This window comes from Sebastes fasciatus, chromosome 1 (assembly GCF_043250625.1).
Source record: "Sebastes fasciatus isolate fSebFas1 chromosome 1, fSebFas1.pri, whole genome shotgun sequence".
NCBI classification, from domain to species: Eukaryota; Metazoa; Chordata; class Actinopteri; order Perciformes; family Sebastidae; genus Sebastes; species Sebastes fasciatus.
In genome coordinates, this window is record NC_133795.1 from 40,070,726 (window position 1) to 40,096,662 (window position 25,937).

The following is a 25,937-nucleotide window of genomic DNA, read 5'->3' on the forward strand; positions in this document are numbered from 1 at the left end:
ACTACAAGATGATTCTGAAAACATTTGAGGAGAGAAATAGGCATTAACGTAACATAATATTGATTCATATTTGATCAGCGCTGCCTGGTTTGACCATTTGGTCAGAGTTCGCGAGTGATTGAAAGCCGGCTCTCATAGATGGCAGCTGGACAGCAGACCTCAGATCAGCTCGTACTGCTTGTTTTCCTCCGGTCTTTGAAATATTGCAGATGCCGTAAGGAGCACCGGAGGACACAGGAGGACACAGAGGCACATGATCTTTTTCAGGTTACCTGTTTCATGTTCCACTGTCACGATATAGTGACTGTTTTATAAAAATAACTTTTTTTAATCATATTTGCTCCAATCTCGTCTACTTCAGCTTTAAATGTTGCCTCTGACATACTGGTGATTGCTGCTGTCTGTGAGTTTGTGTATGGTCTGGGTAGATTGTAAAAATGGAATTGCCCTTCTGGGATAAATTAAGCTGTCTGAACTGAGCTAAACACGATCTAGGATTAGTTCAAGAAAGTTAGCATAAAATACAAATTTTACAAACAAAATTAAAAAATAGGAGAGCTAATGAATATGAAATATGTCCGAACTGATGAGAGCAACGAGGGTACCAAATTTCGTGAATGTCGGAATGTCACTTTATATGCCAATTTTTGTGACTTTTCGAGCATCCCAAGCCCCTCAAAAATTCAAATTGTGCAATGATCTTTGTCACATTAAGGCTGACTTCCTGTTGCCAGTAGGTGGCGCTATGAGTATGACTCAGTGTGCCAGGGACTGTTGGTGTTCAGGCCCTAATAATAGTCTTTACAAAAACAATAGGTTCCCTCGCACTTCCTGTCAGGGAGAGCGTTACTATCCAAGTAATTCTTAATGTTGCATCAGACATTTATTCAAGGTAATGATGATTGAATTCTCTGGAGTTAAAATCAAGTCTAGAAAACATTCGGTGCTCAGTGCTGGTGGGTATTACCAGCAGTGTATTGTGAGAAATTAAGAAAGAGAAGACAGATTGAAACAAGAGACACTCAATTCAGGTATTACTGATCTACGAGCAACGGTTTCTTCACAATTTTCAGAACTTTTCTCATAATTTCTGATCAAACAAAATAGCAAAAGTAAATAACATTCAATTCTGCAGCTTTCATTGTTGCAACAATAATGATTTGTGGGACTTGCTTATAGGGGAAGATGACTCAGAAGCAGAAGAAACAGATTACAAAGGAAAGGACAAACATTGACGTACTGTTCTAAAAAAAAATGAAAGTTTCTGTTGAGTTTAGTTTGACAGCAAGCACCGTCTCTGTAAAATGATCTCTGATACTGACATTTTTTAGACATTACATGTGACAATAAGAGCTTTATCTTGTTCTTTCAGGGTTGATGGAAAACTATACCTACAACAGCTTCACAGTCCAGCTGGAGGGGTTAAATGTCTCAAAGGATTCTATGTACCCTGTGTTTCTTTTTTTCTTTTTCTCCTACTTGATTATACTGGTCGCAAATGCAGGCATTGCTGTTCTGGTTTTCATGGACAAAAACCTTCACCAGCCCATGTATCTCCTTCTTTGTAACCTGTCGGTCAATGATATACTTGGAAATTCGATCTTGGTGCCTCGTTTGCTTCTAGACATGTTGAAACCTCCCTCCGAGCGCCTCATCAGTTATTATGAATGTGTGTTCCAAGCTTTCACCACACACATGTTCAGTACCACCGCACATACTGTGCTTATGATAATGGCCTTCGACAGATACGTGGCCATCTGTAATCCCCTGCGCTATGCAACCATAATGACAACCAACATGTTGATGAAGCTTACTGCTGCTGCCTGGGGAGTGGCCATTGTTTTGGTTGGGATTCTTCTCGGCCTGACCATACGACTGAACCGATGCAGGACTCTGATAAGAAGCATTTACTGTAACAATGCTGGGTTGTTTAAACTCTCCTGTGACAGTGTGTTTATTAATAACGTCTACGGCCTCACTTTCACTGTAGTCCTGTTCACAGGTTCTATAGGCAGCATGATTGTCACCTACACTAAGATTACAGTTGTCTGTCTGTGCAGTAATAACAAGTCTTTGAACAGTAAAGCCTTGAAGACCTGCAGCACTCACTTGGTCGTGTATATGATTATGTTGTTCAGTGGAATGTCTATTATTACACTGCATCGCTTCCCACAGTACTCAGACTCCAGAAAACTTGTTGCTATTTTGTATCATATCGTTCCCGGCATCCTCAACCCTATCATTTATGGCTTGCAGTCCAAAGAGATGCGTAAATGTTTTTCTAAGTTGTTTGAGTCCAAGAAGGTTTTACCATCTTAATAAAAACAATTTCACAAGCTCACAGGAGTTTTTCCGAAGTGATTTTCATAATGGCCGTAGAGATGCATTGAATGGGACATAGAAACTAATTTGCACGCTAATATCCACTCACATGCACTTATAATCACACTAAGGTATGTAGGCCCACAGTATTGATCATTTCTCAAGTGTAAAATATCAGAAATGAAAGCGAAAACAATCACACTTTTTCTCAATCTATAACAGTTGTGTCACGTGTGCACTATACTCATATACTGTATAATTAGGGCTTTATCGAATAGTCTGACGCTTCATTTATAACGTTGAAATTTAAATCATTATCAATAAACTACAGAAACAGTGCATGAAGTCCAACTTCTCTCTGTCTCTCTTTCTCACACACAAAGATTTTATGTACCCTGTGTTTCTCCTCTTCTTTTTCTCCTACCTCTTTATAATGGTCGCAAATGTAAGCGTTGCTGTTCTGGTTTTCATTGACAAAAACCTTCACCAGCCCATGTATCTCCTTTTTTGCAACCTGCCCATTAATGATGTACTTGGAAACCATACACATGTTTGGTACCACCACTCACACAATGCTCATGATTATGGCCTTTGACAGATATGTGGCCATCTGTAATCCCCTGCGCTATGCAGCCATAATGGCCAGCAAAATGGTGATCCAGCTGTGTGGAAAAAGGAGCTGTTGCCTTACAGAGTAAAAAAAAAGCCTTTTTATAAAAAAGCATTTTTAAAAGATACCAATACTGTGGTAATACAATGTTAATTACAAAGGCATCCCTTTTCTATAATTGTAATCATTGCAAACATGTGTTCTTTTTGTTTTTCATCAACCCATGCCACATACAATAAATATTTCATGTGGTGAAATGTAGTGATGTAAATAACCATTTGCCACAGACACACCTCCTAGTTCTGAAGTGTGCATTCTACAATTGTGCCATTACTGTTCAATTAGCTGATTGATTATAAACTTTAAACCCTGAAAAATTCCATAGCTTCCCAATGGCCAACCCCATTGTGTGAAAACACTGTCAGTTTGTCCCGGCCTGGTACGGTACCACTGCAGATAAATCAGCTGCTCATATGATGAGCGCCATTCACGCAGTAATAAGCCTACAATTGCCTACAATATGAAAGCAGCAACCATAATATATCTACCTTGTATATACATATGCAAGGCACCCTTTAGTGGCGGAATGAGATGCACCAGGCTTTCCATTAAATACAGTGTAAAACCCTCCACGGCAACAGCAATAAATGCTCAGGGAAAGTGCTGTGGTGACGTAGTTTAAAGAGAGAAAGGTTTTGTTGCCCAAACCTAAGCAAATGAATTTGTTTAATTCACAACATTAAGAATGTGTTTACTGCGACCAAACTATATCTTACGCCACGGACAGATAACACGGGCGAACAGTGCGTGGCGGCCGCGTCGCGTGGTGGCTGCCTGAATCATGCGTCGGGTGTTTAGACCAGCTGCGTTTCTGCTGCTGTAAGCCATTTCTTTCTACATAGTTTGCCTTTAATAATGGCCATTTCATTTCATTTCATTATAAATGTCATGTATATTTATTTTAGACAGAGAAAGGTTAAGAAGCGTTTGGTAATTTGTAAATAATAGAAATAATCCACAATTAAAACCCCGTACTATATTCATTTATGGAGCTGTGCAAATCACTGCATGTTCTACAACACTGTCCTGCAAACATTTCAGAATAAAAGCCTTGTGTTAACACGTGAAGGAATTCTGTCTACAGAAAATACGCTTGAGGGCTTTTATTTTGAAATGAAAGCAGGAAGTGTTTATTTAAACCCTGTGCTTTAATCATTCATGGAGCTCTGCAAGTCACTGCATGTTCCACAGCACTGGCCTGCACATATTTCAGAATAAAAGCCTCATGTTAACAAATTAAGGAATTCTGTCCAGAGAAGAGAGGTACCTCTCCGGGAACCATCACCTTAACGTGGTGGAGAGGTTTGCGTGTCCCTATGACCCTGAGGGCTGTGTTGTCTGGAGCCTCGTGCTCCTGGTAGGGTCTCCCATGGCAAATTGGTCTCAGGTGAGGGGCCGGACTAAGAATGGTTCACAAAACCCCAATGACGACACGAGGCAGAGGAGGAGTTACCCGGCCCGGAGCCCACGTCTGGAGCCAGGCCCAGACAGAGGGCCCGTCAGCGAGCGCCTGGTGGCCGGGCTTGCCACGGAGCCCGGCCGGGGATACCCCGAAGAAGTAACGTGGCACCCCCCTCCTCCTCTCCATCCTGTGGGCTCACCACCTGCGGGAAGAACCGCTTGGGTCGGGTGCGCTGTCACACGGGTGGCAGTAAAGGCCAGGGACCTCGACGGACTGGACCCGGGCGGCAGAGGCTGGCTCTGGGGACGTGGAACGTCACCTCTCTGTGGGGGAAGGAGCCAGAGCTTGTGCGGGAGGTGGAGCGCTATCAGTTGGATCTGGTAGGGCTTACCTCTACGCACAGCCTCGGTTCTGGAACCGTACTCTTGGATAGGGGTTGGACTCTATTCTTCTCTGGAGTTGCCCATGGTGTGAGGCGCCGGGCGGGTGTGGGGATACTCACAAATCCCCGGCTGAGTGCCGCTATGTTGGAGTTTACCCCGGTGGACGAGAGGGTCGCCTCCCTACGCCTTCGGGTTATGGGGGGGAAAACTCTGACTGTTGTTTGTGCGTATGCACCAAACAGCAGTTCGGAGTATTCGGCCTTCTTGGAGACCCTGAATGGAGTCCTGTATGGGGCTCCAGTATGGGACTCCATAGTTCTGCTGGGAGACTTCAACGCGCACGTGGGCAACGATGGAGACACCTGGAGTGGCGTGATTGGGAGGAACGGCCTCCCTGATCTAAACCCGAGTGGTCGTTTGTTATTGGACTTCTGTGCTAGTCATGGACTGTCCATAACGAACACCATGTTCGAACATAAGGATGCTCATAAGTGTACGTGGTACCAGAGCACCCTAGGCCGAAGGTCGATGATCGATTTTGTAATCGTATCGTCTGATCTGAGGCCGCATGTTTTGGACACTCGGGTGAAGAGAGGGGCGGAGCTGTCAACTGATCACCATCTGGTGGTGAGTTGGGTCAGAGGGTGGAGGAAGACTCTGGACAGACCTGGTAAGCCCAAATGGGTCGTGCGGGTGAACTGGGAACGTCTGGAGGAGGCCCCTGTCCGAGAGATCTTCAACTCACACCTCCGGCGGAGCTTTTCTGGCATCCCTGTGGAGGTTGGGGGCATTGAACCCGAGTGGGCAATGTTCAAAGCTTCCATTGCTGAAGCTGCGGCGGTGAGCTGTGGTTTTAAGGTCTTAGGTGCCTCAAGGGGCGGCAACCCTCGAACACCGTGGTGGACACCGGTGGTCAGGGAAGCCGTCTGACTGAAGAAGGAGGTCTCCGGAGGCAGTTGCAGGGTACCGACGGGCCCGAAGAGCAGCAGCCACTGCCGTGACGGAGGCAAAGCAGCGGGTGTGGGAGGAGTTCGGAGCAGCCATGGAGAAGGACTTTCGGTCGGCACCAAAGTGCTTCTGGAAAACCATCCGGCACCTCAGGAGGGGGAAACGGGGAACCATCCAAGCTGTGTACAGTAAGGATGGGACACTGTTGACCTCAACTGAGGAGGTAATCGGGCGGTGGAAGGAGCACTTTGAGGAACTTCTGAATCCGACCAATACGCCCTCTATGGTAGAGGCAGAGCTGGAAGCTGATGGGGGACCATCATCAATTTCCCTGGTGGAAGTCACTGAGGTAGTCAAACAACTCCACAGTGGCAAAGCCCCGGGGATTGATGAGATCCGCCCAGAAATGCTGAAGGCTCTGGGTGGGGAAGGGCTGTCTTGGATGACATGTCTCTTCAACACCGCGTGGAAGTCGGTGACAGTGCCTAAGGAGTGGCAGACCGGGGTGGTGGTTCCCCTTTTCAAAAAGGGGGACCAGAGAGTGTGTGCCAATTACAGGGGTATCACACTGCTCAGCCTCCCTGGTAAAGTCTACTCCAAGGTGCTGGAAAGGAGGGTTCGGCCGATAGTCGAACCTCGGATCGAAGAGGAACAATGCGGATTCCGTCCTGGCCGTGGAACAACGGACCAGCTCTTCACTCTCGCAAGGATCCTGGAGGGGGCCTGGGAGTATGCCCATCCAGTCTACATGTGTTTTGTGGACTTGGAGAAGGCATATGACCGGGTCCCCCGGGAGATACTGTGGGGGGTGCTGCGGGAGTATGGGGTGAGGGGGGCACTTCTCAGGGCCATCCAATCCCTGTACGCCAAAGCGAGAGCTGTGTTCGGATCCTCGGCAGTAAGTCGGACTCGTTTCCGGTGGGGGTTGGCCTCCGCCAGGGCTGCGCTTTGTCACCAATCCTGTTCGTGATATTCATGGACAGGATATCGAGGCGTAGTCGGGGGGAGGAGGGTTTGCAGTTCGGTGTGCTGATGATCTCATCGCTGCTTTTTGCAGATGATGTGGTCCTGTTGGCATCATCGGTCTGCGACCTCCAGCACTCACTGGATCGGTTCGCAGCCGAGTGTGACGCAGTCGGGATGAGAATCAGCACCTCTAAATCTGAGGCCATGGTTCTCAGCAGGAAACCGATGGATTGCCTACTCCGGGTAGGGAATGAGTCCTTACCCCAAGTGAAGGAGTTCAAGTATCTCGGGGTCTTGTTCGCGAGTGAGGGGACGATGGAACGTGAGATTGGTCGGAGAATCGGAGCAGCACGGGCGGTATTGCATTCGCTTTACCGCACCGTTGTGACGAAAAGAGAGCTGAGCCGGAAGGCAAAGCTCTCGATCTACCGTTCAATCTTCGTTCCTACTCTCACCTATGGTCATGAGGGTTGGGTCATGACCGAAAGAACGAGGTCGCGGGTGCAAGCGGCCGAAATGGGTTTCCTCAGGAGGGTGGCTGGCGTCTCCCTTAGAGATAGGGTAAGAAGCTCAGTCATCCGTGAGGGACTCGGAGTAGAGTCCTTGCTCCTTTGCGTCGAAAGGAGCCAGTTGAGGTGGTTCGGGCATCTAGCACGGATGCCTCCTGGGCGCCTCCCTTGGTAGGTGTTCCAGGCACGACCAGCTGGGAGGAGACCACGGGGAAGACCCAGGACTAGGTGGAGAGATTATATCTCTACTCTGGCCTGGGAACGCCTCGGGATCCCCCAGTCAGAGCTGGTTAATGTGGCCCAGGAAAGGGAAGTTTGGGGTCCCCTGCTGGAGCTGTTGCCCCCGTGACCCGATCCCGGATAAGCGGTTGAAGATGGATGGATGGTCCAGAGAAAAAACGCTTGAGGGCTTTTATTTTGAAATGAAAGTAGGAAGTGTTGATTTAAAAATAAGTCTTTACTTTTTTTCATCTCTAACATTTTCTACAGATATAGACATCGAAACTGCGGTAATGTAGCTGATATGATGTCAATATACAGTCAATAGATCACCTCCACTGTTGCTGCCTCGAACTGCGTGCGGCTCGGGTCAAAATAGGCAAGACCTCGAATCTCTAGAAGAGACGCAGCTGACACGCAGCCAAATCGCGGGCAGTGTGGCTGCTCTAACCTGTTAACACAAACGCCGAAAGAAACAACAGGTAACGCAGCCGCCACACGCTCCTGACGTTCCTGGTGTGGCCCAAGCTTAAGTCTTGGTCCATGAGAGCAACTAAGGAGGAAACCAGTTCATGCAGCTAAACTAAGCTAAGCTAACTAAGCTAATAGTCAGGTTCACAGAATTGTAAATGGTGTAGCCCCAGACTACTTATTAATCTTTTTTCCACAGGTCAGAGAGGCTCACAGGCACATGCACTCACCTCTACGATATCGAATTACAACAAAGACCGCAATGGTCCTGTTACATTTTTTTTGTTATCCTTGATTTCCTTGTTTAACTGTGCATGTAGATTGGTGTAGTAACCAAGTAAGTGTCTTTTTAAAATTAATTGTCAATTAAAGGGACTATTTGTAAGAATCAGAAATTGCCTGTTAACAGCGACATCTGTGGCCGTTAAGTCAACGAAAGTCAGCGTCCCTTTGCTGGCGCTCGCGCATGTGCTCGCTCTACATAGACATGAATGAGCATCGCTCAAAACAGTGAGGCGACACAAGTCAGCTAAAACGACAATATCACTCTCTATTTCTCCATGAATCAATGCTGATCCTCGTGTTGGCTTTTCCTGCTTCAGCCTCCCGACCGCGGCCGGAGGGACAGGGGAGACACCGGAGTTTTAGTCGGAGACGATAACGTTTCTCGCTGCGGAGCCCCGTCACTTCACAAGACACGGGAAACCTCTGTTGGTCTGGAGGAGCTGCAGCATTTATTTATGCACAAATGTCCACTGTACATTCACTAGATATTCTCAGAGCTAAACTAACTCTTCTGCAGTGTGTAGTGTGAAAAGCGAAAGCACGAGAACGAGCGCGGTGTGTGAGCTAAGGCAAGCCGGCTAACACTGTTTTGCAAGACGGGCTTAACTAGATAGAACTTTGTGATTTTGGTGCTTCCGTGTAGTTTGTGTTTGTGAGTCTGAACAGCGTAGCCACATGGGAGCGTGCATGGGACAACGACCCACAATGATTTATACGTGTAAGAAGTTACAAACAGTCCCTTTAAACAAAACTAAAAAAGTAGATAGTTTGAGAATCTTTTTCAGAAAGCAATTCTCCACTCCATGAAAAAACCCTCAATGCCCGTTTTCAGTTTATTTCTCCCCACAAAAGTTATTTCTCAAATATATATAACGCAACCCTGAATAGAATGATATTCCAACGATATAATCCACAAAGTCACACTTTAGGATATTCTCTTTAGGCCTGATCAGACAGAGCGTGTTTTGCAGGTGGAAAACACAAGGCGCACCGCACTGCAAAAAGCAGGCTAGGCCAGGCTGAATCTGAGCCTCCTCCCAATAAGAGGATCAAGCCTTCAGATACCCAAACTAATGTTACATCCAAGTGCTCCTCATTAACCAGCAAAGTAAAAGAGAGTTTATTTACAGGCAACTTCCCCTGGCTAATAAGATGGCCAAGAGAATGTTGTTTGTGAATCCTCACTTGTAACCAAAAGTTCCCCTGAGAATAAAACAGTGACTATATAAAATGTGATCAAGGAAAAGATCTTCCTTACTGGATATCGACTACCAAACAGGTATTACTGAACAACAAATCTCCTAAACACATTCAAATCATGTGCAATTATCTTATCTTATATTTTGTTGAACCGCATTATCATGACGTTTGTATTGTTTTTGTAAAGTCACTACTGTCTTTGAGCATATCAGTGACTCATGATATTTGTTATTGCAGGTTTATGGAAAACTACACATTCAACAGCTTCACACTCCAGCTGGAGGGGTTGAATGTCTCGAAGGATTCTCTCTGCCCTGTCTTTCTCTTTTTCTTGTTCTCCTATATTTGTATAATGCTTATGAATGTAGGCATTGCTGTTCTGGTTTTCATTGACAAAAACCTTCACCAGCCCATGTATCTCCTTTTCTGCAACCTGCCAGTTAATGACATCCTTGGAAATTCTATCATGGTGCCCCGTTTGCTTTCAGATATGTTGTTGCCTCCGTCTGAGCTCCTCATCAGTTATTACGAATGTGTGGTCCAAGCTTTCACCACACACATGTTTGGTACCACCACTCACACGGTGCTTATGATTATGGCCTTTGACAGATATGTGGCCATCTGTAATCCCCTGCGCTATGCTGCTATAATGACCAACAAAATGGTGATCAAGCTGACAGTTTCTGCCTGGGGAGTGGCATTTGTTTTGGTCGGGATTCTGCTTGGTCTGACTATACGCCTGAACCGATGCAGGACTCTGATCACAAATCCTTACTGTGACAATGCCTCGCTGTTTAAACTCTCCTGTGATAGTGTGTTTATTAATAATGTCTATGGCCTCACTTTCACCGTAGTGCTGTTCACAGCTTCAATAGGCAGCATGGTTATCACTTATACTAAGATTACAGTAATCTGTCTGACCAGTAATAACAAGTCTTTGAACAGTAAAGCCTTGAAGACCTGCAGCACTCACCTGGTTGTGTATCTGATCATGCTGATCAGTGGATTTATTGTCATTATTCTGCATCGCTTCCCTCAGTACTCAGAATACAGGAAACTTTCTGCCATTCTGTTTCACATCATCCCCGCCAGCCTCAACCCCATTATTTATGGTGTGCAGTCTGCAGAAATCTGCAAATCCTTGTCGAAATTATTACGATCCAAACCAGTTATGCCATTATTCTGAGTAAAGAATTTTAACGTTAGTATTTAAACTTGGAAGACGAAATATTTACAGAATGAGAAAAAAATCACCAAATGTCTACTAAACTGCCTAATTTTATTTCAAAGATTTGGTAATTGTGTTTGTGTTTTGAGATATATGCCAATTTACCTATAAATAATCCATCCACCCATTATCTGTACCTGCTTGTATTTTGCTTGAGCCCAGTGTACTACTACCGACACCTGGGTGCTAATAGCATCTGCTTGAAATAACCCAAATGAGCTCATAAGGACATCTCACTAAAGAATGAAATAAAACAATAGCATCCAAAATTAAGGGTTTGTCAATGAAGAAAGATAAACAACTATGAAATAACCCTGAAGCACAACATACATAACCAAATAAAAAAACTGACAATCAATAATTATTAGGACTGCTAATCGATTAAAGTATTTAATTATGATTAATCGCATGATTGTACATAGTTAATCACGATTCATTTCAAATTAATCACACATGTTTTTAACTTTCAACATGTACATAGAGAGATTTGTCAAGTTTAAATATTCTTATCAACATGGGAGGGGGCAAATATGCTGCTTTATGCTAACGTATATAAATATTTATTATTTGAAATCAATTAACAACACAAAACAATGACAAATATGCTCAAATCATAACATGGCAAACTGCAGCCCAACAGGCAGCAACAGCTGTCAGTGTGTCAGTGTGCTGACTTGACTATGACTTGCCCCAAACTGCATGTGATTATCATAAAGTGGGCATGTCTGTAAAAGGGAGACTCGTGGGTACCTAGAGAACCCATTTTCATTTACATATATTGAGGTCAGAGGTGAAGGGACCCCTTTGAAAATAGCCATGACAGTTTTTCCTAGCCAAAATTTTGCACAAGTTTTTGCAATATTTTGCCTTGTTTACAACAAGCTAGTATGACATGGTTGACACCGATGGACTTCTCAGTTTTTTCCAGTTTCATATGAGAGCACGATCTCTAAGCTTTGAACTCTAGCTTTGAAAATGAGCTCGCTGAAACCTAAAAATCGTAAGTTGCATTAAAGAAATTAAGTGGCATAAAAATGCATTTGTTTTAATGCGTTTATTTTGACAGGCCAAATAATTATGTATGCAGACAATAAAATAAACACAACGGCATACATGTCATTGTATAGAATTACAAAAAAGATACAAGGAGTAAGAAACCCACAATGTACAAACTTGAAGTAGTTTGGCTCATCAAATAAGCTTTAAGCATACATTTAAAATTTGCGAGAGAGGAAGATTGTTTTGCATTATTATGCTAATTCTTCTAAAGCTATGATCCACTTTTTCTGATAGAGTTGTTCTTAATCTTGGTAGATGCTAAACATTTACACGTCTGGTTGTATGTGTGGAAGAAATCTATAAATGTCATGAATACCTCTATACAGAATTTTTAGATCACAGAGGTGCAGGGCTTAGTGTTTAATCTGACTACTACATGTAGTCATTCAAATCTTTTGTGTAAAGAAAATATCTTAATAAGGCTTAATAAGCCCAAAACAATATTATTGCAATATATTTACATTAGTGTGTAAAATCAATTTGGGAACCAATCGGCTATCGGTCTGACGATAGCAACTTAAAGGACCCATATTATAAAAATGTGAGATTTTCATGTTTTTTTTATTATAAAGCAGGCTTAAGTCCTATATAATTACTGCGAAAGTATTGAAACGCTCAATCCACATGGAAATACACACAGTCCGTATTCAGAAACTCTGCATTTGAAACAAGCTGTCTGGATTTCTATCCATTTGTGATGTCACAAATACACAATATTTAGACCCTTTACACAGATTTAAATATAAACATTCTAAATGTGTCCCAGTTTATTCCTGGTTGCAGTGTATGTGATTGTCATCAGCTGACAGGAAGTACACATGGACCCAAACTGTTGCCTAGTAATGCAATTATGTTGCAATTTTGTCACAATTTTGTCACAATTCCGTTGGAATGCGCTTAAACAGAGCGTTTAAGACAGAGGGTAAATCCAGGCATATTCAGGCTGACAGTATGAGGAAAATAAAGTGTTTTATGAACATTACAGCATGTAAACATGTTCTAGTAGAAACACAAAATACAAGTATGAACCTGAAAATGAGCATAATATGGGACCTTTAAGATGTGACACTGGAGCTGGAGTTGAGAGACAACGTGCTCATCTTTTACAGTCCGATTAGCAATTTGAGATGTAGACCGGAGTTGGAGTTGAGAGACGACGTGTATGACCGGATTGTTTCACAAGTAGCCAGTTTACAAGCTAATTTCAAACCAATAAAAAGTTAAATCCTTATCAGACGATAGCTGGTGGGCTCCCAGATTGCATTATGGCCAATGCGTTCCGCCTCTTTTGCTGTCCACATGGACTGTTCACCTGCATTCAACCAAGGCCTGCTCAAACGTGATTGGTTAATACTACTCGGACTACAAAAAGAAACTAGAATGCATCCGATACCAAAATCTTGCCCTGTTGCCTACAGATTCTGCATATAAAGAGAAGGGTAAAACAAACATTTGTGATGCACCAAGCTACACATTTTATAGTACCAATTGATTTTGAAATCTTACTGCAATCAAAATGATTTCAAACTAGTAAAACACCAATAAATCAACAATTTGGTTTAAAACAAAATCTCTTTTTGACCAAAATGTGACAGGAACTATGGAACTAAAGGAATTAAACGAAGAAGTAAGGGCCCTTTCACACCTACCTCATTTGGTCCGGACTTTCAGACCTTTCAGTTTTATCTGAACCAAAATTGCAGGTGTGAAACCATCCCCAGACCACTTTCCGGGTCAAACTGAACCATGGTTTGGTTCGTTTCTCGTGTGAAAGTTTTTTTTGGATGGTTCGGACTTTTGAGCAAACAACCACTTCTCTTATGGTACGTGTCCATATAGGCTCCGTCCTTTCCACGCTTCCCATTCATTGTATACGTAAGCAGCCGTGCAATGCATTCTGGTAGTGTGGCAGCGCGATTCGAGAAATGGAGCGTCACGACGCCCGCTCCTCATTTGCATAAAGTTGAGGGCTAGTCTACTTCATGCAAATCACGGGCGTCCGCCGCAACTCGCAGCCTCTCGAAACTCCCGAGAATTTTTTTAAATAAACGTCGATCCAAAATAAAGACAGATTCAGCAACTGCATGGATTATTTCTCAGTTCTCAGAATCACATTTCGGTGAACTATTTTATGGAAATAAGAGCAGAAAGTTTCCGAACGAGCCTCCATACTGTTTCCGGTTTGAAAGCTGGGAGCAGCCGCCCACGGAGGGAAAGCATTCGTCCATCAGGAGCCTAGTGCCTTGTTTCTAGTGACAGCCCACCAAGCGTCCAATGCTGGGAAGCGGCGCGTCCCCTAGCGATAAAAAAATGCACCTGTGGACACGTACCATCAGAGTTGCATATTATACATTTCAGCTTGATGACAGTTGCGATAGCCATCCTTATTACACGTAATGTTGCATCAGACATTATTCAAAGTAATGATAATGAATTCCCTGAAGTTAAAATCAAGTCTACAAAACATCGCAACAGAGAACATTGTTTTTCAGTGCTGGTGGGTATTACCAGCAGTGAACTGGGAGAAACAAGAAAGAGAAGACAGATTGAAACCAGAGACACTCAAGGAAGGTATTACTGATCGTCAAACAACTGTTTCTTCACAATTTTCATAACAAATGCAAATGTAAATAACGTTCACTTTTTCAGCTTTCATTGTGGCAAAAATATTGATTTGTGGGACTTGCTTATAGGAGAAGATGACTCAGCAGCAGAAGAAACAGATTAAAAAATGAAAAAAACAGACATTGACATACTGTTCTAACCTGTGCATTGTGCCATGCAATTGTTTAAGCCAGATAATTTGGTCATTTTAGAAAAAGCTGAAAATTTCTGTTGAGATTAGTTGTATAAGTACCGACTCTGGAAAAGTATATCTAATACCTAGATTAAACTTTATTATATTCATCATATACTGTACATACAGGTGCATACATGAAAGTTGATCCCTGCATTTAACCCATCCTAAAGATTTAGGAGCAGTGGGGAAAAACTTTGGGTTCAGTGTCTCGCTTAAGAGTTGTGACAATAAGAGCGTTGTTTTGTTCTTTCAGGCTGATGGAAAACTACACCTACAACAGCTTCACACTCCAGCTGGAGGGGTTAAATGTTTCAAAAGATTCTCTGTACCCTATGTTTCTCCTCTTCTTTTTCTCCTACCTGTTCATAATGGTCGTAAATGTAGGCATTACTGTTCTGGTTTTCATTGACAAAAACCTTCACCAGCCCATGTATCTCCTTTTTTGCAACCTGCCCTTTAATGACGTACTTGGAAATTCGATCTTGGTGCCTCGTTTGCTCATAGACATGTTGAGGCCTCCCTCCGAACGCCTCATCAGTTATTATGAATGTGTGGCCCAAGCTTTTACCTCGCACATGTTTGGCACCACTAGTGTTACAGTGCTCATGATTATGGCCTTTGACAGATATGTGGCGATCTGTAATCCCCTGCGCTATGCGACCATAATGACCAACAAAATGGTGATCAAGCTGACAGTTTCTGCCTGGGGAGCGGCCTTAGTTTTGGTTGGTATTCTGCTCGGTCTGACTATACGACTGAACCGATGCAGGACTCTGATTAAAAGCCCTTATTGCGAAAATGCCTCACTGTTTAAACTCTCATGTGACAGTGTGTTTATTAATAATGTCTATGGCCTCACTTTCACCGTAGTCCTGTTCACAGCTTCAATTGGCAGCATGGTTATCACTTATACTAACATTGCAGTAGTCTGTCTGACCAGTAATAGCAAGTCTTTGAACAGTAAAGCCTTCAAGACCTGCAGCACTCATCTGGTTGTGTATCTGATCATGGTGTTAACTGGAGTGGCAAACATTGTCCTGCATCGCTTCCCTCAGTACACAGACTACAGGAAACTCACTAGCATTTTGTTTCATATTGTCCCTGGCTGCCTCAATCCCATTATTTATGGTGTGCAGTCCAAAGAGATACGAAAATTCTTGTCTAAGTTGTTTGAACCCAAGAAAATTTTGCCATCATAATAAAGACAATTTCCCATGTTTATTTGTAAATGTATCAACACAAATTATATAAAATTTGAACAAAATGTTCCGACTGTATTTTCATGATTTTGTGTTTGTACCTTCTACGCAAGCAGCCCAGTCGCACTAAATGGCATGTGAATGAGAAGTTAATTTGCATACAATAAGAACGCCTTTCTTGCTTTTGGCGTGTCATTTGTACGCCATGGAGTCTGTACTGACAGCAATGTAAACACATCCGCTTTAATATGCTACTCTCAGAGCTAGTAACGTAGAATAAAAAGAGAGAAAGACTGCTGATGGTGGGTGGGATCTGAGGTGGATGGGTCTAGCAAACAGGATTTTCAACCAGGTGTTTTTGAGTTATTTTGAAGTTACGTTAGTGACGTGTTTGTTAGTGACGTGTTTTCCATCCTTTTGTTACGTCGTTTCTGTACATATTTTACTGAGATTATGTACTTATCTTAAGCCCAACCTTGATGTTTTTCCTAAACCAAAATACGTAGTTTTGTTGCCTTAACCTTAAGTGAGTGGTATGTTTCCTAAACCTAACTGCAGCTGTTACCATAGTTTTGTTGAGTGGCGTAAAAATTACACACAGAAAGAGGTGTACAAATGACACAAAAAAGGCTAAAATGCAGTATAATGACACGCGGAATCTTTGTAATGTTCTGTAATTTATACGCCTTCCCATGAGATTGTGTTGACGTGAGAGTACAGGCAACTCATGACAGTCACTATTTACATTACAGCTTGTTAATAAAAAGGCAGTTAGGGGTTAAATATACCAATACTGTGGTAATAAAATCATAATTACTATAATTGTCATCATTGCAAAACATATGTTCTTTTTGTTTTTCATCAACCCATGCCGCATATAATAAATATTTCACATGGTGAAATGTAGTGATGAAAATAACAGCTTGCTACGGACACACCTACTAGTTCTGAAGCGTGCATTCTACTATTGTACTACTACCATCAAGCCGGACTTCTGTTAGAAAAGGAAAGTCCAGTTAATGATTTCCAATTAGCTGGCTGATGATGAACCTATTCATTTGAAAATATTAATTTAGCTCATAAGGTGGCAGTATAGCATCTCTATCGTAACTTATTCTTTTCTTTTTTTTCATACTTTATTTTTTCCCTTTTTTCAAGGTTGTTTTCATATATGCAATTTACAGTTCGAAATTACAATAGTTTATAAACCAATTTTTTAAGTAGTCAAGCTTAGAGACGAAAACAATAAGTACGCTAGGGAAAACAACTTCAGCATTTAAAATTGAAATAAAATTAAGAAAAGAAAAATAAATAATAATAATAATAATAATAAAATAGAATAATAGAACAAATGAAATAATAATAATATTAATAAAAAGAAAATAAAGTAATAATAATAAATTAAATAAACAAATAAGTTAATAAAGATAAAAACTTATAACTAAAACTTATAACTAAGTAACTTATTCTGCTACAATAAAATGTCCCTCGATGAATTCTAAAGTATCTTCAGTAAAAAGACAACAATCTGTATCAGCGTTTTACAAAAAGCATATTTTCATGATCTGATCGTCGTGATATGAATATGATATGAAAATAATCATTAAAAGGTATGCTCTGTGTGTGAAGCACACTGCCTCATACCAACAAATATGATAAGAGCAGCTGCTTTCAGGTGCAGTACAACTGCTTCAGCTTTGATAATCACTGCTCTACCTGGTGGATAGATAAACCATTGCAACTGGTTTTCACATATGGCGCCATTGGGGCATTACAAGTCAGTTTCATGTTACATTACATCATCACGGGGTGATCTCCTTTCAGCCAAGGACCCGGCAAGGCCCCAGCATGGACCCGACACGGATAGGCCTGGGCCCCATCACAGAGGGAGGGGAAATTCTAGATGGATGTATCTGTAGTTGCACCACTAAAATTACTAAGACTATACCAAGAAAAGGCACCAGAATTATACCATTACCTACCTAAAGGTAAAAATTAAAAGAAAATGTGGAAATTGCTTTCACCGAAGCATTTCCTCCTTTGAAAGAGGTCGTATTGTGCTTATTTTCAGGTGCGTATTTGAATTTTAGCCTTATACTAGAACCTGTCTACATGCTTTAATGTTCAAAAAACACTTTACTTTTATCATACCGGCTGTGCTGCAGCACCTCTTTTCACCCTCTGTCTGAAATGCTCTGTTTGAGCTCCTGCTCCACCCCTTCCTGAAAATCCAAGTCTGCTCTGATTGGTCAGCTGGCCCACTGTTGATTGATTAACCTAACCAAATTCTTCGGACTCTGCTCCTGCTCAGTTCTAACTAGCTTTGTTTGAGGGCGTGCCAAACTAGCCGTTATGCAAATGTGTTACTTGGTGACATCACCAAGTTACGGAAAAAAAGGAGGAACTTCAAGTGAGGTGTTTCAGGCAGTGCAGGAGAAGTTTTCCTGTGGAGGACAGTAACTCATTTAGGCCTGGACTTTGTAGCATTGGACACTTTTTACGTGTACTAAAAACTATAAACATACTAAAGTAAAGAGAAAAAGCACAAAAGCATAATAGGTCCCCATTAATAAGGTTAGACCATAAAAGTATACTGTAACTTCAAACTAGAATGGCACTCGGAGAGCGCAGACCTCCGCCAAGCTGCCTGAGTACGATCCCCTCCCCCTCTCCGTGCAGTTTGCGCCATCATCCTCGTGTATTTTTGTTTATGTTGAGATCAGCTGTACGTAGTGGAGCATCTTAAAACACTTCATTCAAACTGGACAGAAACAAAGTAAAACTCACCTAAACCGCTGTCGTTATTCTTTCCAACAATCACCAAGTGTGCTTTGGTCCAACTCAACTGTAATTTCACAGAGTTTAATGTGAAAAAACGCAGAATCTACAGATGTTACCCACCCCCACCCCCCGCTCTCTCTCTGTCCCTCTCTCTGCATGCAGAAGGAAAGAGGCAGGGACGCGTCATCAGTTACACTGCGCATGTCTTAAAGCCTATAGTGTTAATGCACAGGCTGAGCGTTATGAGTTATTACAAAAAATTCCCGAAGCCGGATCATGATCCGGATCGCCATCAAAATCTAATGGATTGTTCATTGTGCCACACCCCACCCCTCTAAATAATGTCATTCAAATCCATCACAGACTTTTGGAGTAATCCTCCAAACGGACAAACAAAACATAAAACATAACCTCCTTCCTAGGCCCTCGGCCTTGGCCGAGGTAATAATTGAACGCCAGTGATTCCCACCTGGAAATATAGTTTATGTGCAATAACCATGAATAAGGGCTAAAAAAAAGGCTAAACCACCTGTTTTGGTTATGTAACCCACTGTTTTCTCCTTTGGCATGCAAAACATAAATCAGAAAAATGTGGTTCTAACTGTCCATCACAAAGCTAACAATGAGCTACATTAGTAACAGCTGTTTCTACGCGCCTCTGCCTGCTGATTTTGATAGAGAATCGTTCATGAATTCAAAATATATGTAGTAGGGCTGTCAAACTTAATGCGCTAATAACGGGTTAGCGCAAACTAATTTTTTTAACGCATTAACGCAATTCATCTTTTGGAAGTCGTAACGGGCTCAATTTTAAAGCTAGAGTGACTGCTATTATATTAAACTAGAAAACCGAAAGCTGCATACGCTGTACCATTTTAGAAATGTCGTTGTGTAATTCTTACTCCGACTGTAAGAGTAGATCGCTTGCGATGTAAAGCCAAAGCTCGGGATTTATGTGCTCACACTGTACGGTCTGATGGTCACCCACTTTATGATAATCACATGCAGTTTGGGGCAAGTCATAGTCAAGTCAGCACACTGACACACTGACAGCTGTTGTTGCCTGTTGGGCTGCAGTTTGCCATGATATGATTTGAGAATATTGTTTATGCTAAATGCAGTACCTGTGAGGGTTTCTGGACAATATCTGTCATTGTTTTGAGTTGTTAATTGATTTCCAATGATAAATATATACATAAATTTGCACAAAGCAGCATATTTACCCACTGCCATGTTGATAAGATTATTAAAGGTCCCATATCATGCTCATTTTCAGGTTCATACTTGTATTTTGTTGTCTTACTAGAACATGTTTACATGCTGCAATGTTCAAAAAACACTTTATTTACCTCATAACGGCTTGTTTCAAACGCGCAATTTCTGAATACGGGCTGTGTGTATTTCTCGGTATATTACGCGTTTTGATAGTTTAACTGTTGGAAAGGCTATTGACTGTTGTAACAGCGCCCTCGCCTGGCAGAATGAGCAAGCTGCGCTATTGAGCACATGGAGTTGCGCACTCAGTAATTAAGAGAGAGAGCGAGAGGCAGAGCAAGAAGCACGTTGAACAGAGAGTGTAAAAAGTGGACTTTACTGCATCTGTGGTGTGATTTGTGTGCGTCTCTGATGAAAAGTGAGTAAACGCCACTATCTCCCACTGAACAGGACTTTGATTGAGACGTTTGGTTTATGTGATTGGGGCTGTTTTACAGATGCTGAGCTAATCTGTTCATGCTAACGTTTGTTCATGCTAATGCCGTTAGCTACTCTTTTCTGGTATACTGTTAGATGTAAATAATGTTGGCATTCTGTTATATATGTTTAAATGACATGGAAGCCTGTTTGTACTGCAACTTAAAGCAGCAGTAAGTATAATTTCTTCCTTTATATATCTACCTGATTTAATGTAGTAATAATGATAAGCCATTGAAGTTGAATATAACAATTATAATATGGCATTTTCTTATGTTCTTGTTATAAACCACACACATTCAAGATCACACCTTGTTCAAATGGAAACCTGTAAGCCTGTGTGAGAAATACTGTACTGTTATGTGAAAGACTATTCAGTAAAAGGAGGAATCAACCCTATAAGAGCGTCCTGAGTGTTCTTACCAACACACCAAGGCTACATCCCTACCTGCAACCAACACCTATACAGTCCTCCATGAATACCTATTCAATATTAACAGTATTTATATAGCACTTAAACCTGCTTTATAATTTAAAAGACTTGAAAATCACACTTTTTACACCTTTAAATACTTAACAAATCTCCCTTTAAGATGAAAAATGTACGATTAATTTGTGATTAATCGTGATTAATCATGGAAAATCATGCGATTAACCGCAATAGAATATTTTAATCGATTGACAGCCATAATAGCATTCTGATAGTGCTACATTCTTATGTGAGAGCTCTGATTAATAAACGTATTCTTTGATTTTGACTAAATAGCAACAATATAAGGCTACTGCTTGTGTTATATTGTTGCTATTTAGTCTATCTGAGGTTGTCGCCAAGATGCTGCTCTGATGGTCCTGCAAATTTCGATAGTGATTTATTCACACACACACTAGGAGATCGATTGATAGCAGATGAGTTATTTTCAAATGTTTACTTACTGTTTTATTAATAGGCTGATATTTAGATCATGATTTATTGGGAGAAACCAAGCAATTCTATGTAAAATCAAGGATTCAGTACCCTCATATACAACAGCAATGGAATGATCCTTTGTTTCATAATAACATTTTACCGCTATTGCAATGCCTACAGATTCTGATATAGAGAAAAGGGGTAAAATAGGCTGTTGTAAAAAGTTAAAGAACATTTGTGATGCACCAAACTATAAATTTTATTGATAGTAACAATTGATTTTGTAATCTCACTGCAAACAAAATGATTTAAAACAAGTAAAACACCAATAAATCTTGTAGATGAAACTTATTTCTAACAATTTGGTGTACAACAAAAGCCCTTTTTGACCAAAAAGTACCAAGAACTAGGGGAAGCAGAGGAATTAAACAAGGAAGTAAAGGCCCTTTCACGCTTACCTCATTTAGTCTGGACTTTTCAATTTTATCCTAACCAAAATTACAGGTGTGAAACCTGCCCCATACCACTGTCAAAGAGAGGTGGTCTCGTTCCGGATCAAACTGAACCATGGTTTGGTTCGTTTCTAGTGTGAACATTTTTTTTGTATGGTTCGGACTTTTGAGCTAACAACTACTTTGTTGGAAATAGAACAGGGTGACACAAACATTACTTTAACTTGTCTTTACAAGTTACAAATTATATATTTCAGCTTGATGACAGTTGCGATGCCCATATTAATTATGTTGCATCAGACATTACTCAAGGTAATGATAATGAATTCCCTGAAGTTAAAATTAAGTCTACAAAACATTGCAACATCTTTTTTCAGTGCTGGTGGGTATTACCAGCAGTGAACTGCAGAGAAAAAAGAAGAGACACTCAAGGAAGGTATTACTGATCGGCAAACAACTATTTCTTCACAATTTTCACAACTTTTCTCATAATTTCTGATAAAAAAAAAAAAGCAAACGTAAATAACATTAATTTCTTCAGCTTTTATTGTTGCAACGGTAATGATTTGTGGGACTTGCTTATAGGAGAAAATGACTCTGAGGCAGAAAAAACAGATTAAAAAGAAAAGGAATAGACATTGACATACTGTTCTAAAAAACTATGCATAGTGAAATACAATAGTATAAACCAGTTTATCTGGTAATTTTAGAAGAACCTGTTTCTGTTGGGTTTAGTTGTACAACCAGTGGGAAATTATGTCTGATACCTAGAATGAATACAGTTGTCATATACATACAGATATGTACATGAAAGTTGATCCCTGCATTTAACCCATTGTAAGGATTTAGAAGCAGTGGGGAGCAACTTTGGGTTCAGTGTCTCACTTAAGGACGACATGCGGACAATACGAGCCAGGGATCGAACCACCAACCTTGTAATTACAGGACGACCTGCTCTACTAACTGAGAACTGGGAACTTAATGTTTTCTATTACATGTGACAGAACATTGTTTTGTTCTTTCAGGCTGATGGAAAACTACACCAACAACAGCTTCACAATCCAGCTGGAGGGGTTAAATGCTTCAAAAGATTCTTTGTACCCTGTGTTTCTCCTCTTCTTTTTCTCCTACCTGTTCTTAATGGTCGTAAATGTAGGCATTGCTGTTCTGGTTTTCATTGACAAAAACCTTCACCAGCCCATGTATCTCCTTTTTTGCAACCTGCCCATCAATGATATACTTGGAAATTCTATCTTGGTGCCTCGTTTGCTTATAGACATGTTGAGGCCTCCCTCCGAACGCCTCATCAGTTATCACGAGTGTGTGGTCCAAGCTTTCACCATACACCTGTCTGGTACCGCTAGTGTTACAGTGCTTATGATTATGGCCTTTGACAGATATGTGGCGATCTGTAATCCCCTGCGCTATGCAACCATAATGACCAACAAAATGGTGATCAACTTGATTGTTTCTGCCTGGGGAGTGGCCTTAGTTTTGATCGGGATTCTGCTCGGTCTGACCATACGACTGAACCGATGCAGGACTCTGATCGACAGCCCTTATTGTGACAATGCCTCACTGTTTAAACTCTCCTGTGACAGTGTGTTTATTAATAATGCCTATGGCCTCACTTTCACTGTAGTCCTGTTCACAGCTTCAATAGGCAGCATGGTTATCACCTACACAAAGATCGCAGTAGTCTGTCTGACCAGTAATAACAAGTCTTTGAACAGTAAAGCCTTGAAGACCTGCAGCACTCATCTGGTTATGTATCTGATCATGGTGATTAGTGCAATTTCAAACGTAACCCTGCATCGCTTCCCTCAGTTCACAGACTACAGAAAACTCAGTAGAATTTTTTTTCACATCATCCCTGGCTGTCTCAATCCCATTATTTATGGTGTGCAGTCCAAAGAGATACGAAAATTCTTGTCTAAGTTGTCCGGGCCAAAGAAAATTTTGCCATCATAATAAAGACAATTTCCAATGTTTATTTGTAAATGTATTAACACAAATTATATAAAATTTGAACATAGGGTTCCCTACTGTATTTAATGATCTTGTGGTCCCTTCTACGAAAGCAGCCCGGTTGCACTAAATGGCGTATTAATGACACGGTAATTCGCAAGTCATTTTGCATACAATAAGAGCGTCTTTATTGCTTTTGGCGTGTCATTTGTACGCCATGTAGTCTGTACTGACTGCAATGTAAAAGCATCTGTGTTAATATGCAACCCTCGGAGCTAGTGACATGAAATAAAAGAGAGAGACTGCTGATGATGGAGGGAAATTAATGGTATAAACTCCCAGCGGCTGGATGTTGACACATGTAGGACAAACCCGAAGTATATGAGAATAGGACTGTGAAATCAGCTATTAAAAGGTCTAATGGTGCAGCCATATAAGTTGTAGTCTTGCCTTGTTATTATTAAGCTGTAATGTAAAGAGTGAATGACATGAGTTGTCTCTACTCTTACTTCAACACGATCTCATGGGAAGGCGTTTCAATAACAGAACATTACAAGAATATTCCACGCATCATGATAATGCATTTTAGCCTTTTTGTGTAATTTGTATACCTCTTTTTAAGAGTATTAAATACTTGACAAACCTCTCTTTAAGGTACATTTTGAACAAATAAAAAATGTGCAATTAATTTGTTTTTCTATTCTAATTCTATTTTATTGTATATATTTTTTAAATTTCTTGTTTCCTCTTTGGGAACCATCATCTTAACGTAGTGGAGAGGTTTGTGTGTCCCTATGATCCTGAGGGCTGTGTTGTCTGGAACCTGTTGCTCCTGGTAGGGTCTCCCATGGCAATTGGTCTCAGGCGAGGGGCCAGACTAAGAATGGTTCATAAAACCTCTATGATTAAACGAGGCAGAGGAGGAGTTACCCGGCCCGGATGGAGGGCCCATCAGCGAGCGCCTGGTGGCCAGGCTTGCCACAGATCCCGGCCGGGGACACCCCGAAGAAGCACCGTGGCACCCCCCTCCTCTCCATCCTGTGGGCTCACCACCTGCGGGAGGAACCGCTGGGGTCGAGTGCGCTGCCACACGGGACGGTCCCGAAAAAAACGGGACGTCTGGTCACCATAGGGAGATAGCAGGTCAACAGTAGATGTCACATAGAAGTGGTGTACATCATCTGAAAGCTGGAAGATTAATTTGAGATGCAGCTCAGCACTATGTGTCAAGTTCTCATCATAAATCAGAAATAAATATGAATTATCTAATTAATTAAAAGTGTATAAGGGTTTAGAACATTATGATAGAAGTATATGATGGCCATTCCCATGCTCTATTATGTCTCATAAGTTGTTGCAGCAATTTTTGGGTTGATACCATTTGTTACACAGATTTGGTGCTAAATTTAAAATAGGCATTTTTTACCACTGGAGAATTGATAAAAATGATCAATAATCCCTCCATAATACCACATTAAGACACCAAGACCTTGAGGAACACCGTAGAAAAAGCCATGCTGTGATTTGGTTTCAAAAACATTTGACATTTTGAGATTTCTGCAAGAATTGCATTTTTCAATGATTGGATTTCGAGCACTTCTGATGTGTAAACTGCTCATAAACCCCCTCTAGCTAATCTAGTTGGGAAAGCCATCCATCCTCTGAATGCTCTAGGTCTGTAGTTTGTGGCTGTAAAGTTTCATGAGGCTGTGATTATCCTAGAGGTCACCACAGGTCATTTTATACAGTGAGGTCAAATTTTAAAAAATGGTCACGATGAAATGGCTACCATGGGGATTAACTTCATCACACATGAATACAGTTGGGCTCATTGGATCCACAAGAGTCTCAGCTTTACAGTGAAACTCAATTTATGTAATTCAAGACTGTTTAGGGACCCTAGCATGCAGAAATATTCAAATACACCATTTTAAAATAGGAGACAATAACACATTTATACTGCATGAAAAACATTGCATGTGATTATCATAAAGTGGGCATGTCTGTAAAGGGGAGACTTGTGGGTATCCATAGAACCCATTTTCATTCACATATCTTGAGGGGGAGAATTCATCCCCAGTGTCAGTGTCACATTTGTATCCTCGCCTATAATGTTGTATAGATTAGACAGTGGATAACACCATTATAGCAATGATGCCATGCACAGAGATGCCACTGAATTCATTCAGCAACTCCTTGACTACAACTGTGCCAAAACAGATATAAATAACACAAAGCACATAGATTCTACAAAGGTTTTAGTAAGGATAGGACCAGGTGGACTCTCCATTTGGCTACTATGGATAGCCAAAGTGTGCCAAATGGGTTTTCTACCTCTTGAAAGGGAATCTGGCTACAAAATACTCCTGATATCCACTTCAGGAGGCTATGCGCACACAATGGAGCCTTTGGCCATGACATTTACCGTGTGTATCATCACATTCTACCATTGTGCACGGTATAAAATCAATAAAAA

General features: G+C 41.4%; 4 protein-coding genes across 4 annotated transcripts; all 4 read left to right on the top strand.

Annotated features, from left to right (window-relative positions):
- Positions 1 to 1,377: 1,377 nt before the first annotated feature.
- Positions 1,378 to 2,319, top strand: LOC141777879 (olfactory receptor 8G17-like). Its single transcript, XM_074652404.1, has one exon. It carries the CDS (start codon positions 1,378 to 1,380, stop codon positions 2,317 to 2,319), a length of 942 nt encoding a protein of 313 aa, XP_074508505.1.
- Positions 2,320 to 9,616: 7,297 nt separating this feature from the next.
- Positions 9,617 to 10,561, top strand: LOC141777895 (olfactory receptor 8G17-like). Its single transcript, XM_074652406.1, has one exon. It carries the CDS (start codon positions 9,617 to 9,619, stop codon positions 10,559 to 10,561), a length of 945 nt encoding a protein of 314 aa, XP_074508507.1.
- Positions 10,562 to 14,240: 3,679 nt separating this feature from the next.
- Positions 14,241 to 15,973, top strand: LOC141777911 (olfactory receptor 8G17-like). The gene has a single exon (XM_074652407.1). The coding sequence runs from the start codon at positions 14,720 to 14,722 to the stop codon at positions 15,659 to 15,661; it is 942 nt and encodes a 313-aa protein (XP_074508508.1). The 5' UTR covers positions 14,241 to 14,719; the 3' UTR covers positions 15,662 to 15,973.
- A 6,546-nt stretch (positions 15,974 to 22,519) lies between these two features.
- On the top strand, positions 22,520 to 23,464 carry LOC141777927 (olfactory receptor 8G17-like). The gene has a single exon (XM_074652408.1). The coding sequence runs from the start codon at positions 22,523 to 22,525 to the stop codon at positions 23,462 to 23,464; it is 942 nt and encodes a 313-aa protein (XP_074508509.1). The 5' UTR covers positions 22,520 to 22,522.
- Positions 23,465 to 25,937: the final 2,473 nt, after the last annotated feature.

Excerpts from the sequence above, each read along its gene's own strand:
- LOC141777879 (XM_074652404.1), top strand. The coding sequence starts at position 1,378 with ATGGAAAACTATACCTACAACAGCTTCACAGTCCAGCTGGAGGGGTTA.
- LOC141777895 (XM_074652406.1), top strand. The coding sequence starts at position 9,617 with ATGGAAAACTACACATTCAACAGCTTCACACTCCAGCTGGAGGGGTTG.
- LOC141777911 (XM_074652407.1), top strand. The coding sequence starts at position 14,720 with ATGGAAAACTACACCTACAACAGCTTCACACTCCAGCTGGAGGGGTTA.
- LOC141777927 (XM_074652408.1), top strand. The coding sequence starts at position 22,523 with ATGGAAAACTACACCAACAACAGCTTCACAATCCAGCTGGAGGGGTTA.